Source organism: Megalobrama amblycephala, unplaced genomic scaffold (assembly GCF_018812025.1).
Source record: "Megalobrama amblycephala isolate DHTTF-2021 unplaced genomic scaffold, ASM1881202v1 scaffold379, whole genome shotgun sequence".
NCBI lineage: Eukaryota > Metazoa > Chordata > Actinopteri > Cypriniformes > Xenocyprididae > Megalobrama > Megalobrama amblycephala.
The window spans coordinates 125,218-140,425 of record NW_025953351.1 but is presented as its reverse complement, the minus strand read 5'-3'; the positions used below and the strand labels follow the sequence as shown (position 1 = coordinate 140,425).

At 38.2% G+C, this 15,208-nt stretch overlaps 1 protein-coding gene across 2 annotated transcripts; it reads left to right on the top strand.

The window, feature by feature from the left end:
• The first annotated feature begins 3,061 nt into the window (after nucleotides 1-3,061).
• LOC125261242 lies at nucleotides 3,062-14,992 on the top strand. 2 transcript variants are annotated; one of them, XM_048179860.1, is made up of 4 exons: nucleotides 11,315-11,710; nucleotides 11,866-11,919; nucleotides 12,015-12,146; nucleotides 14,345-14,992. In XM_048179860.1, exons 1-4 carry the CDS (start codon nucleotides 11,329-11,331, stop codon nucleotides 14,623-14,625), a joined length of 849 nt encoding a protein of 282 aa, XP_048035817.1. In that variant the 5' UTR covers nucleotides 11,315-11,328; the 3' UTR covers nucleotides 14,626-14,992. The 2 variants fall into 2 exon arrangements, 1 of the variants encoding a protein (XP_048035817.1); XR_007183257.1 differs by lacking the exons at nucleotides 11,315-11,710; nucleotides 14,345-14,992 and adding an exon at nucleotides 3,062-3,162 and having other exon boundaries at nucleotides 12,015-12,132.
• The last annotated feature ends 216 nt before the right edge of the window (nucleotides 14,993-15,208 follow it).

Here is a 15,208-nt window from a genome sequence, read left to right as displayed (position 1 = left end):
CTGGAGAAGAAGCTTGGATAAGCCAGTATCTGCTGCACTGGATGTGGATGGAAGCTTTTTCTTCAGCTCATACTCGTGAACCTTATTCACTGCCATTATAAAGCTTCGGCTGTGTTGAAAGTGAACTTATCCTGCAGAAGGGCAAATTTGTTATGCCAAGCAGAAACTGAATGAGCATGGGGATACGGTGGGGAAATATTAAGCATATTTAACAAAGAAAAGATCAGAATCTCCATCTATCCAGTCCATTGTGGATAGTAGTGTTTTGTCAGTCTATCTATTAATAATATATTTAAAGAATGGTTTGAGAATCCAATATAAATCAGAATTATATAGGGATACCAGACAGTCCAGAGTTTGTTTGTTTTTTTCACCCTCAACCTTCCCACTTTATTAAAAGATCATACTTCCATCCTCAATGCCCCTATATCTAAGAAGTAAGTTCTAGAGGCCATAAATAGTTTACAATCTGGGAAAGCACCTGGCTCAGATGGGCTTAGTAGTGAATTTAACAAAGAATTTAGAAACCTATTAGTCGACCCCTTATTAAAATTCCCACTGTGAACTCATGTTTCCATTAGAAAGAAGTTTCTGTCTTGGTCTGAGTATTTAAAGTAATGTTACAGAAGGCTCAGTATTCAACTGTATTCTTGACATTTATTCAACAGTGCTTTGATCTGCCTGCATTGACACTATTCTTGAAGAGCTGCTGTGCAGCAAAAATTATGTACCAGTTATCAATGTAAAGCTGCTTTGATACAATCTGCATTGTAAAAAGTGCTATATAAATAAAGGTGACTTGACTTGACTTGACTTGAAGAGCCAGCTGTGGTGCACTGAACAGAAGGCTAACCCACCCCACCCAGGTAGGCTTGGTTATCTGAACCGTAGGCCTAGGAGGTACAGTAGTGATCAGAAGTAGACCCTGAGATAATATAATCTAAGAAGAAAATATTATATGCCTACCTGACTCTTCCTGAATCTAAAAAGGTATACCTTTTACAGGAGTTGAGTAATATGAATAGAGGAAGTGGCTCGTGACCAAGATAGTGTTATGTGGTCGTGGCAGAAACCACCCAGGGAGTGACGTGGCACACCTTGAAAGGAAATCAGCCATCTTGGTTGAGTTTACTGGAGTTCAAGGACATAAAAAAGGCCGACAGTTTACACCTGCAAGACCTTGAGCAGGATCTTGGGTCTTGGAAAAGTTACAACTTACACCAATAAAGAAGATTAAAACCAAATTCAGCAGTAAACAGAGTATAAAAGACTAAAGAGCCTCTTTAGATACTGATATGTCATTAAACCCCCAATGGCTAGAAGCCCAGAGCTGAAGACAAGAAACCCAGGGCTGACTACACCTTTGCCAATTACATTTTTCTTTATTATAAAAAGAAAAGTAGCCATTTAAAATAAATTTAATTGATTACAAAAACGGCCAACAATTCATGTTCAGTTTAGTTCAGTCGTGTCTGTATTAGTCCTTGTCATTTGTTATTCATCACATTCAGATGTTCATGATTTAGTTCCTCTTTACCCTGCATATAAATATCCCGTTATGTTTATTCTAGTTGTGGTTCATGGTAACACATTTGCTCAGTTTGGTTACATTTGTCTTCTGTAATAAAGCCTGTTAATCTTACTCTCCTTCATCGTGTTCCTGTATACACCACACTCTGCTAAAGCCTGACACTACTGAGGCTTTGATTTATTTAAGCTTTGAATTGCTTATAATTTAGGCCAGACTCGACTTATTTTACCTAACCTGAGAATAATGAATAACAAGATACGTTGTTAAGATCAAAGCACACACCGCAAAACAACAACTCACATTAGGATACCATAAAACAAATTATTGTAAACTTTATCATAAGTGCATAAATCCCAAAATCTAGGGCATTCTTGAACGGGAAAAGTTGTAAATCAGGTTAATAATTACATTTAATGTTTTTATACATGTCACTAAATGTATTCATTTCACATGTTTTGTGTTGAATAATAGTGATTTTTACACATTTAGTCTGTTATCTTCAGTATATTTTGTGTATAACACAACAGTAACAGCAAGAAAAGAATGAAATTGATTTTGTCCTCAAATTACTTTTTTCTGTTTATTAATCCATGCATTTATTCAGTTTTACATCTTTTGATACAGGATGTTGTTGCATTTGGGGGAAAATAACATTTAAAGGAATTCAACACAAGTTAAACTCCATCCGCAACATTTGCTTTATTAGTATAGACATAATGCTTCAACATTATAAATGTAAACATCACTTATAATTTTTTTTTGTGTAAATTAACATCAAATCTTTACTTTTTTCATAGCATAAAGCTGGTAAACCTGGTAACTGCTGTATATAAATTCAAAGAGAGAGAGAGAGTCAAAGTTATTTTCTGTGGACATCAACATAGTGCCACAAATATTGTGAATAGAGATAAACATCTACTGAACCTGAAACATCCCTTTGATTAACAATTAACTTGAACTACTTATTTATCTGAAGCAAAGTAAATCAAGTACAAAAGACAGTAAATCAGGACACTATAAAAGGAACATGAGAGGCTGTGAGGATGACAGAGCAAGAGCTGGAAACAAACATCAATGAAGAATGTTTGTCGTCCAGCAGCAGGTAGATGGAGGACTCAATGAGAATGAGATCAGTCAACAGATCAGCTCTGAGGACGGAAGACAGAATCCACCTCAAACAGACACTTTGAGAGCTGAAGCTTCAACTGACAGACAACAATACTGTGATCTGGGCATCCCTGACATCCATGCAGCACTGAGAGAACTGACCGCCACCGTTACAGAGCAGAAAGAAAACATCAGAGAACTGACCGCCACCGTTACAGAGCAGAAAGCAAACATCAGAGAACTGACAGCCACTGTTACAGAGCAGAAAGCAAACATCAGAGAACTGACCGCCACCGTTACAGAGCAGAAAGCAAACATCAGAGAACTGACCGCCACTGTTACAGAGCAGAAAGCAAACATCAGAGAACTGACTGCCACCGTTACAGAGCAGAAAGCAAACATCAGAGAACTGACAGCCACCGTTACAGAGCAGAAAGAAAATAACAGAGAACTGACCGCCACCGTTACAGAGCAGAAAGAAAACATCAGAGAACTGAGGGATGAGATGAACAAGAAAAATTAAGGTACTTCACCAAAACATTCACTCTTTTATCAATGATTCTCAAAGTAAAACACCAATGCAATACATTGTATAGTGTAAATGTTAGTGTAAAGTTGAGTGTATACTGTGTGAATTGTGTTATCTATTGCAATAATCAGTGTAAATGTCATTTAACAGAATCTTTATTCCTTCACAGAAATTTCAAATCTTACTCTGAGTCAAGTGGAGTTGAGAAAGGAAAATAGAGGTGAAAGTGTGCTTGAATTGATGTTAAATTCAGTGTATTCATTCTCACAGTAATACAGTAATATATCACAATATTGTTTATGTTTTTCAATAACAGACAGAGAAATAGCTTTTTCAGCTGTGCTGACACAATCAAGCAGTGAATATATTGGTCCTTTTACCGCTGAAATTACACTAACCTACAGGAACGTCTTCACAAACATAGGGAACGCCTACAACCCAATTACAGGTAATTATCAATGAAATGGAGTCATAAAACTCAGTTTATAGTAATGAAACCTTTCTGCTCCATTCAGACCTCTCTGCAGTTGTGTAATGTGGATAAGAGAATTAAATGATCTGCCATCTCTCAAAACTATTACACAGTGTGTTTGGTAATTGAGCAATCATAAATGAAACAGCTGATTCTGTGTCTCTTGTTATTTGATTTAGGTATTTTCACAGCCCCACTGAAAGGAGCGTACATGTTCAGAGTCTCTGTATATGGTCATGGCCCAACTGCAGCAACTGCAGACATTGTTAAGAATGGAAAGGCTGTGGTTATTGCACATGATAATAGGCCTCAGAATGATTTAAACTCTTCAAATGGAGTTGTGTTGATCCTGGAGGTTGGAGATGTTGTCTATGTGACACTTTGGTCTGGCAGGAGGATATTTGATAACAAGAGTAACCACAGCACATTCAGTGGTTATCTACTGTTTCCTTTAAGATAACAGGAGATTTGAAAAATGTGATTCCAATAATTCCGAACCTTCAGTGTATGATTTAGGAAGAAAATTGTAAAGAATCATTAACATATGAACCTGTATTAATGAGGACTAATGTGTGTTTGAAATTTGCAGTAGATTACTGTATTAAAGTCAGTATAATAAACTATATTCATAAGTTCTGATCTGTCTATACATGCAAGTTTGTATAAAGAGTTTCAGCACTGAGACAGACAGGACCCATGAATATCACATGACTCAAAAGTGTTTTATTAAAGTAGTAAATCTAGAATGTTTAATTATAACTTTTTAAGAGTATTTTGTTACTGATCCTTGATCTGTATCTCTTCATCCTACAGAAATAAATAAGAGAATAAAGAGACATTGTGGCATTTTCTTTTCCTCATATTTTCATGAACATTTCCCCATCAAACCAGCTCTACAATAATATGTTAGGTCAATCATGTTTGTTTTGAAGTCATGATATCATATTTTTGTGTTATAATAATGGCACTGTCATGTAATGCATGACATGCCATTTTCATTTAATTTACTGTTTTTATCTCAAAAATTAAGAAGTTTATTTTTCTGTCACAAGCCTCTCGTTCTTACCAAAAGCTGATTTTACATTGGGCTCAAGTCTCAAACCAGGCTTCAGACAAGGAATCAAAAAAGCCTGGTTCCATAAGGGAACTGTGGGACAAAAGGGTAAGGTCTTTCACTACTACAGTATACAATCCAGTATTTTAAAATGTCTTCCTCATTATAAACAAAGCATTTATTTTAAGGGGACCTATTATGCAAAATTCACTTTTATAAGGTGTTTGAACACCGATGTGTATCTGCAGGATGTGAGAACAACCAACCTATTGTTATAGTGTTAGTTACTATAAGAACTTATATAAGTTAACCTTATACTGATAAGAAGTGAAAGCCAATAGAACGTTCCATTGCAACACCGGTGTCCAGCAGAAGCCCTACGCTTCTGCCATTTTGGTGTCAAAGCGACCCAAGATAGTGCTAGACCCTGCGCCCAGAAGTCCGCCTGATGTCTCAGAGAGGAAGAGGACGAGGTTAAGTCCCGCTGTGGCTGGACCACACTCCAAAATGCCTCATCTAGATTTCCTGTCACCCCCTTCAGTTCCATGTGCTTGAAACAGTGTTTGTTGGGATTGGTTATATTCTCTGAATCTGAAGGACGCTTACTTTCATACCCAGATAGCCCCCCATCACAGGCGCTTCTTGAGATTCGCCTTCGAAGGGGTGGCATATCAATACACGGTCCTGCCGTTCAGGCTGTCCCTGGCTCTTTGCACTTTTACGAAGTGCATGGATGCTGCTATTTCCCCTCTAAGACAGATGGGACTACGCATTCTGAACTACCTCGACGGCTGGCTCATTCTGGCCCAGTCACAGGCGGAGCTAGTGTCACACAGATCCCTCCTCCTCAACCATCTAGAGTGTTTGGGGCTCAGGATCAATTTCTCCAAGAGCTCATTGTCTCCCAGCCAACGTATTACGTTCCTGGGAACAATTATTGACTCGACCCAAATGAGGGTCATAGTCTCGCCATAATGATCTCTGGCCATTCAGCAGCTCATAGGAACTTTTACGCCCGGAACTTCTCTGCCTACTCAAGGGGTTTCAGAGAATGCTAGGTCTTATGAGCTCAGCATTGCCAGCTATACAGCTGGGCCTGCTCCACATTCGCCACACTGCAGTTATGACTAAAACCTTGAGTCCCGCCCCATGCCTGGCGTCACGGTCACAGCCTAGTCAAGGTGAACCAGGCATGCATCACAACCCTGGCCCCTTGGACGTATCCCTGCTGGTACAAGCAAGGCATTACTGTGGGGACAGTAGGCAGGAGGAAAATCATCTTCACAGATGCTTTCAAAATGGGCTGGGGAGCCCTGTGCAACAGCCATCCGGCTTCATCACTTGTAAGAGTCCGGAAAGCGAGCTTCATATCAACCGGCTGGAAATGCTGGCAGTATATCAAGCTCTCCACGCTTTCCTACTACTCCTGGTGGGACACCATGTCTTAATCTGATCAGACAACATGACAGTAATGTCTTTCATAAATCACCAGGGTGGGCTCTCCTCAAAACCCCTCTTCAATCTGATGAAAGACATCCTGGAGTGGGCCCAACACAACCTGCTCTCGCTGAGAGCAGCACATGTACAGGGCGTTTTAAACAAAGGAGTGGACATGTTGTCCCGGAGCAACCTCCCTTCAGAGGAATGGACACTCCACCCCATACAGTTCAGAAAATTTGGGACATCTTCAGGAGAGGAGAGATCGACCTCTTCGCCTCCGAAGACAACTATCATTGCCCAACCTATTGCTCAAAGTACAGAGATGCTCTGGCCCATGATTGGCCCAGTCTTCTCCTCTACGCTTTTCCCCTGATCGCTCTGATCCCCCAGGTCATCAGACAAGTCAGGGAGGGTACTCACATGGTCCTCCTAGTGGCCCCTCTGTGGAAGAACCAGTCATGGTTCTTGGACCTGTCTTAGCTGTCGTCAGTGGAGCCCTTGAGACGGGACCTTCTCGGAACAATATGGCATCTCAGACCCAAGCTGTGGGCTCTACATGTGTGGCCTCTTGATGGGAGCCTGCAAGCCAGATATTGTCCTTCCTCCAAGACTTAATGGACAGAGGCCGTACTCCCTCTACCCTAAAGGTTTGTCGCAGCTAGAGCAGCCTCTCATGCTCCTATAGCAGGGCAGTCTGTAGGTAAGAACAATGTTGTTCGTTTTCTGAAGGGGTCCAGGAGGCTAAACTTTCCTTGCCCCTTTATGATACCTGGGACCTTTCCACAGTTCTTAACACTCTGAGGTCTGAAAACGCGCCGGCGCGTTTTGCAGGTTTTTTCACATTGCAGCAAAACAGACTTAAAATACTCCGTCATTTTTTGTCATAGAGACATAAGTAATATATCGATTGAAACTATAGAATATCTTCTTTTATTTGTATACACTCAGAGTAAAAACACAATGTTGTGCTTTTTGTAAAATAAAGAAAACTAACATGATGCGTGATTTCTCCTCTCCCTCTGAACGAAGTCCAATCTGATAGTTCTCAGAAAATGAACTGTAACTTAGTGAATACTAATCACAGAAAAGTTAAACTTATGTCTAAAAAAACGTTAAGATGTCAGGTTTTAAATCATTTAAGTCAAATCGAAAACAAACCTTCTGTGTTTATGTAATCTGTATGAAAAGAGAGCCATGTCAGAAGTCCGTGATTCAGCTCATTATCTCTAATGCGGCCACGCCCACGGAGCCAGCGCTATTCAGACGCAAATTCAGAGGCAATACATGCATTCATCGTCTCAATCGTGTATTTATTGCTTGAAAAGTGTTTATCTGGATGTAAAAGTCATGGTTAGGGAGCTCTAGAAGACATGCAGTTAGTTCCTGTTTCTTTTCTTCTATAGATGAATTTTAGATGAGTTTTTGTTTCTTTAGCTGCAGTATGAATTGGAAACTCCATTCATGGAATAGCCTCTTCTTCTTTTAGATGAATTTGTGGACTAAAAATGCACAGAGAGCGCCCTCCGACTTCAAGGATGAATTGAAAACACCAGCGCCATAGTAAGACAATGAATATTAAATAAATTACTTCTCTGTATGAAAATTGACATAACATATGAGAATCCAATATTTCTCCAAATGTGCATGCTTTTAAACTAAAAGCCTATATTCAGACTCTTTGCATCCAGAAATACATTATATTTTAAAGTATAATATAAAACCATTACTTTATATTGTAATAAATTTTTCTGTATGTTTCGTATATCATGATGAGCTTGAGACATCACAGAAGGTTTTTTTCACAGCCTACCTGCTGAAAGCCATTAATATCAAGTCATTTCAGCTCATTACTATCCAATTCTTTTGTCTTCTAGGTGAGAATGGCCCATTTTTCAGTGGGATTCAGCCTCTGCATACTGGTTTCTTGGCAAAAAGTGTCTTACAAAAACTAAACAATAATGTTTTATATGAAGGAGTAGGCAGCATAATTTTTACATAATTTTGAAGCAAAAACTCTAGTCTACAACCTCCAATACCCAAAAGTCTTGTGAACACAGATTTAATATACTTATTTTGGCCTTATTTCAGTGACTTAAGTTTTTTGTTTTTTCAGTAACCACGCATAAACATTATTCCTTCAAAAACACAAACAGTACATACATGTTCCTCACTATTATTGTAGCCTAGTTTTCTGAATACAGTGTAATGACACTTTTGTCATTTATATCCTTTATGAACAATGAAAAAACCAAATGTCAGGATGTCAAAACTTATCCAGGCCCCAAATCAGCCTCAGACTCCAGAGGGTTAAGCCCCATTCACACCACCAGCGACACGCAGCGACAAAATGACAGCATCCCATTCATTTCAATGGAGCGCTGGCGACTTCTGGCAACAAGAGTGACAGTGACCGTTGGCGACAGAATGTAGGCATGTCAAGCAACGGGAGACACCCGACAAAAGTTCAGATATTTCAACTTTATGCAAATCAGGAGCGAATTTCGCGAGCGACAACCAATAGTAGTGAAGGCTCTCTGGAGTTCACGTCACTGTCTCGAGTGCAGGCAAGACAGACAGGGATAGTTACGGAGCGATTTCACTGTTTTATATGATTTGACTGTACATACATGGATATAATAAAATGATGCATGGAAAAGAAACTGTCGGCAGTCTCGTGAGTTTGATTCATACATTGATAGTTTGTGTGTTGTTAATTATATGATGCTGTGAGCAGTTTAGCACTGCTGCAGTTCATATTACAGTTTCCCCTGCATTGTGCTGATTATTAGGGACAAGAAAATTCATTATTTGTCAAATTCGAATGACGTTTTAGTATTTTTTGACAGTATGAGTGAGTTTAATTTGTTGATAGAATGATCGTTAATCTAGTTAATGATTTCTTGCACTGAGCTCTGCAGTCACAACACTCTACAACAGCAGAATGTTACTTTTGATTATTTTAAACCTAATTCCTAGTCAAATTAAAATGATTTCTTAGTTTTATATATCATTTGTGATTGCATTTTCTACAGATATGATCAGATGTGCAGTCTACCAATGACATTAGAGTGACAACACTAGGAACGCCCACAACCAACTTCACAGTAGGAGACTAGCGACATGCAGCGAAAAAGTCGCTAGCGGTGTGAACGGGGCTTTAGAGGTCTCAAAGGCCCCCCTTTTGAGCCCCTTCAGAATGCCAACTTACGCCCCGTCACTAAAAACCACTCTGCTATTGGCCTTAGCATCAGTTAAGCGAGTGGAAGATTTACAGGTGCTTTCTGTGAGCCCCTCTTGTCTTGAGTTCAGGCCAAACGACTCCAAAGTTGTCCTGTAACCAAGACACGGATACGTCCCTATGGTTCTCTCCACTCCACTCCACTCCACTTACTCTATTGTATTGTATTGACTATGGTAACCTCTTCCGACCCCGCCTCAGTTCAGGTCATTTTTGTCCTAACGTATTCGTTACAAGCCCTTTTAGTGCTCTGGGCAAATACTCGGTCGTTCCTCCTTCATAGCACGGTGTGATTGTATTGTCCCCATGCATCTTAGCCTAACGGCTTAACGACGCACTACGAGTGTAGTATCGAAAGGGAACGTTCTTGGTTACTAACATAACGGTTCCCCTTGATATGGAATGAGTACTGCATACTTTGCTGTGCTATTTGCAGGACGCCTCATGTCATCACTTCCGTCGAATTAAATCAGTCTGCCTAGGTGAGACGGCAGCAACTCATTTGTTATTCATCACATTCAGATGTTCATGATTTAGTTCCTCATTTACCCTGTGTATAAATATTCCGTTATGTTTATTCTATTGTCAGTTCACCATAATGCATTTACTCAGTTTGGTTACATTTGTCTTCTGTAATAAAGCCTGTTAATCTTAATCTCTTTCATTGTGTTCCTGTATACACCACGCTCTGCTAAAGTGTGACAATACTAGTGTTTTAAGATTCTGAATAAGAATACCACAGAGAAGTCTTCTGATCAAATTGTAAGTAATTTAAAATGCTTATAACTTAGGCTAGACTCACCTTATTTTACCTAACCTGAGAATAATAAATAATAAGGTAAGGTGTTAAGATCAAAGCACACACTGCAAAACAACAACTCTTTTTATGGTACTGTAAAACAAGTTATTGTAAACTTTATCATAAGTGCATAAATCCAATTTCACAAAATCTAGGGCATTCTTGTACAGGAAAAGTTGTAAATCAGGTTAATAATTACATTTAATGTTTTTATACATGTCACTAAATGTATTATCTTGACAAGTTTTGTGTTGAATAATTGTTAGTTTTACACATTTAGTCTGTTATCTTCAGTATATTTTGTATATAACTATACAGTAACAGCAAGGAAAGAATGAAATTGATTTTGTCCTCAAATTACTTTTTTGTATTTACAGTTCTACTTCTGTTGAAACAGGATGTTGTTGCATGTGGAAAATAACATTAAAAGGACTTTTGTGGATTCAACACAAGTTAAACTCCATCAGCAACATTTGTTTCATTAGTATAAACACAAGGCTTCAACATTATAAATGTAAATATCACTTACTATTTTTTTTCTGTGTAGATTAACACCAAAATTTTACTTTTTTTGTCATAACATAAAGCTGGTAAACCTGGTAACTTTTGTAAGATATTCACATGGATACCAGTGAGTGGAGTGACCATCTATATTAGAGATCAGGATAATCACTGGCACATGACAATAGCTAATGTGTTTAATTTAAATAAAGTCACTCAAAATTGCATATGGACGTACATTTTGAGGTAATCATTCCTCATAGTCACACAGCCTGTTTTATTAAGTTAGGTCCAATAAATACTATTAAAGTGTGAGATTTTAACCTGCGCAGATCCATTCATACGACCGGAGGTTTCTGTGATTTCCCCTTTGCGTGCTATAAGGTTGCCAACCTCTGAGCTATATTAAATTTAAAGAGAGAGAGAGAGATGAGTAAAAGTTATTTTCTTTTGTGACCAACATAGTGTCACAAATGTTGTAAAATGAGATAAACATCCACTGAGCCTTTCTTTGATTCTGATTAACAATTAACTTGAACTACTTATTTATCTGAAGCAATGTAAATCACGTACAAAAGGCAGTAAATCAGGACACTATAAAAGAACATGAGAGGCTGTGAGGATGACAGAGCAAGAGCTGGAAACAAACAGTGAAGAATGAAGGCTTTAGTATGTATACTGCTGCTGTTGGAAACCTTTGTGTTTGTCGTCCAGCAGCAGGTAGATGGAGGACTCAATGAGAATGAGATCAGTCAACAGATCAGCTCTGAGGACGGAAGACAGAATCCACCTCAAACAGACACTTTGAGAGCTGAAGCTTCAACTGACAGCCAACAATACTGTGATCTGGGCATCCCTGACATCCATGCAGCACTGAGAGAACTGACCGCCACCGTTACAGAGCAGAAAGAAAAGAACAGAGAACTGACCGCCACCATTACAGAGCAGAAAGAAAACATCAGAGAACTGACCGCCACCGTTACAGAGCAGAAAGAAAACATCAGAGAACTGAGGGATGAGATGAACAAGAAAAATAATGGTACCTCACCAAAACATTCACTCTTTTATCAACACCTGCAATACATTGTATAGTGTAAATGTCAGTGTAAAGTTGAGTGTATACTGTGTAAATTGTGTTATCTATTACAGTAATCAGTGTAAATGTCATTTAACAGAATCTTTATTCCTTCACAGAAATTTCAAATCTTACTCTGAGTCAAGTGGAGGAGTTGAGAAAGGAAAATAGAGGTGAAAGTGTGCTTGAATGATGTTAAATTCAGTGTATTCATTCTCAGTGTAATACAGTAATATATCACAATATTGCTTATGTTTTTCAATAACAGACAGAGAAATAGCTTTTTCAGCTGCACTGATGGAATCTGGCAGTGGATATATTGGTCCTTTTACCACTGCGATCACACTAACCTACAGGAACGTCTTCACAAACATAGGCAACGCCTACAACCCAATTACAGGTAATTATCAATGAAATGGAGTCTGTGGTACATTTCCCCTACGCACCTGACATCAACAAGAGTTATCCTCAGGTGAATCTCACCCTGCCCGCAAAGGTTGACGCATAAGTATAACTCCTCTGACCGCATATGATGCCTAAAAATATAGTTGCCTGACCGCAATCAACACCGCATAAGAGTCTCACACTTCGGACACTGTCGGACGACAACACTAAACCTGGGAAATAGATTTCAAGTGTCTAAGTTGCAGCGCTGCACAAAAATAGATACTCCAGTTGTTGTTATTTTAATCATCAAATCTTGGCCGGGAGAGTTCTCATCAATCTCAGAGAGTCTCTCTCCAATCAAAGAATACAGCAGGTTCTATAGGATTTCAGGTACATCTCACAGTCAGTATATCATGATCTATTACTCATAATCATCAGTCTCAATGGCCCTCATTTATCAAACGATCGTACGCCAGAAAAAAGTGTGTACGCTCATTTCCATTTATCAATTTATCAATATGAGAGGTGACTACGATCAAATCTCATGTCAGGTCTCAGCTCGTGTACGCACGTTTTTGAGTCAGCGGGAACTTGCGTGCAGCAGAGTAAATCTGGTGGAGAATCTGGATTCACACATCATACACCTGCAACACAGAGAACAGAAAATATAGCCAACAAGGAATAAAAAATAGGACTACATGAAATATCACTAAAATAATTATCAGATTAACAAAACAAAAGAGAAAAACTGTGCATCAAGTAGGGCTAGTACATGCTACGCTCATTTGACATGTTGTATTCGTTTTCTTTATTTTATTAAAATATTTCTCTTTATTTTATTAAATTCAATTGATCGCGCGGGCGCCTCACTCACACACGTAGACGCAACTTATCAATTCTAGCGTTGCTAACTTTACATTTCCGCCATTTATCAGCAAACTAAAATGCATACAAAGTTTGTGGTACATCTAGGAGTACATCTGTACCAGTTGGCGCACGCAACGCCCATCCAAACATATTTTTGCGCATGTGAAGGATGATGTTTTATGTAGATATTGGAACAAGAGTGAAATAAAAATCCTTAGTTTACATAATGAACAGTAGTTCAGCAAGCAATAGCCTACATCGCGAATATGGAAATGTTTGGATTCTTCCCGAATGAAAGAGGTAGGCCTAGGCTATGAGAGCCCAATTCAGTTTTGCTTTAAATAAATTCATTTCTGCTTTATAATGAATGCCACTATAGACTAATTTGTGTTTCAATATATTATTTTTCATTCTTGTTCTGTTATGAATAAAATAAATTTTAAGGATGTGGAGTGAGGTAAATAACCAAGTTTATATATATATTAATAATGTTTGTATTGTAAGTATTTAGCCTTATTTACCAGTAGCCTATTATTATTTCAATTAATTTTATTGTTTGAAATTACAAGGTTGAGGCGTGTTTTTAGAGTAAGATTTATTTTTCATTCGATTACTTCCTCTTCATGGCCGGGTTACGTTTCTCTGTGTCGTAAACTATAGGGCGAGGCTTCTAAAATTTGGGGGCATGATATTTAAATGATGATTGTTTTCAGCCACCACATTTATCAACACCCGTTCATTCGTGCGACAGAACTGGCCGCATACGAAAGTTTAATGAATAACACGTGAGCGTTGTCGTAAGCTGATTTTTCCGTTCGAATGTACGTTCGTTTCATAAATGAGGGCCAGTATGATTGGTTCAGATTTAAGAAAAACAACTTAGTTCCTCTGCCACGCTTACTGGTGGAGTAAATTTAGATTAGAACAACTGAATCACAGGATCATCAAAAAATATCACCATGTTAATATTTCACTGATTACTCAATAGGTCAAAACTATTTTCATAGACTATTTTTTTATCTCTAGAAGGATGCGGTCTAGCCAGCACAGCAGAATTCTCCACTTGTTACAACACACAGTCCTAGTAACTATTTCTCTATTTCAAAGTTAGCTTGTTAGGCCTGCAGGAGAAAAGAAATGTTAGTTCACAATTAATTAGTTCTGAAATTCCATCGCAAATCATAAAACTCAGTTTATAGTAATGAGGTCTGCAACAGCAGTTGTGTAATGTGTATAAGAGAATTAGATTATCTGCTCTTTTTTTAAACTATTAAACAGTGTGTTTGGTAATTAAGCAATCATACAGGAAACAGCTGATTCTGTATCTCTTGTTATTTGATTTAGGTATTTTCACAGCCCCACTGAAAGGAGCGTACATGTTCAGAGTCTCTGTATATGGTCATGGCCCAACTCCAGCAACTGCAGACATTGTTAAGAATGGACAGCGTGTGGTTATAGCTCATGATCATCAGCCTCAGAATGCATTAAGCTCCTCGAATGGAGTTGTGTTGATCCTGGAGGTTGGAGATGTTGTCTATGTGAGACTTTGGTCTGGCAGGAGGGTATATGATGTCGGGAATAAGCACAGCACTTTCAGTGGTTATCTGCTGTTTCCCTTAAAATAACAGGAGCTTTGAAGAATGTGATTCCAATAATTCTGAACCTTCAGCATATGATTTATGATGAAAATCATGACGAATCATTAACATATGAACCTGTATTAATGAGGACTAATGTGTGTTTGAAATTTGCAGTAGATTACTGTCAGCATAATACACTATATAATACATATAATATAATACACTATCATAAGTTCTGATCTGTCTGTACATGTAAGTTTGTATAAAGAGTTTCAGCACTGAGACAGACAGGACCCATGAATATCACATGTGACTCAAAAGTGTTTTGTTAAAGTAGTAAATCTAGAATGTTAAATAATATTTTTTTAAGTGTATCTTGTTACTGATCCTTGATCTGTATCTCTTCATCCTACAGAAATAAATAAGACAATAAGGAGACATTATGGCATTTTCTTTTCCTCATATTTTCATGAACATTTCCCCATCAAACCAGCTGTACAGTAATATGTTAAGTCAATCATGTTTGTTTTGAAGTCATGATATCATATTTGTGTGTTATAATAATGGCACTGTCATGCAATGCATGACATGCAGTTTTCATTTAATTTACAGTTTTTATCTCAAAAAT

What these genes read in the sequence shown, in the direction of transcription:
- LOC125261242 (XM_048179860.1), top strand. Translation starts at nt 11,329, where the DNA reads ATGAAGGCTTTAGTATGTATACTGCTGCTGTTGGAAACCTTTGTGTTT. An exon ending in GATGAACAAGAAAAATAATG is followed by an intron (nt 11,711 to 11,865) that starts GTACCTCACCAA and finishes ATTCCTTCACAG; the next exon opens with AAATTTCAAATCTTACTCTG. An exon ending in CGCCTACAACCCAATTACAG is followed by an intron (nt 12,147 to 14,344) that starts GTAATTATCAAT and finishes TATTTGATTTAG; the next exon opens with GTATTTTCACAGCCCCACTG.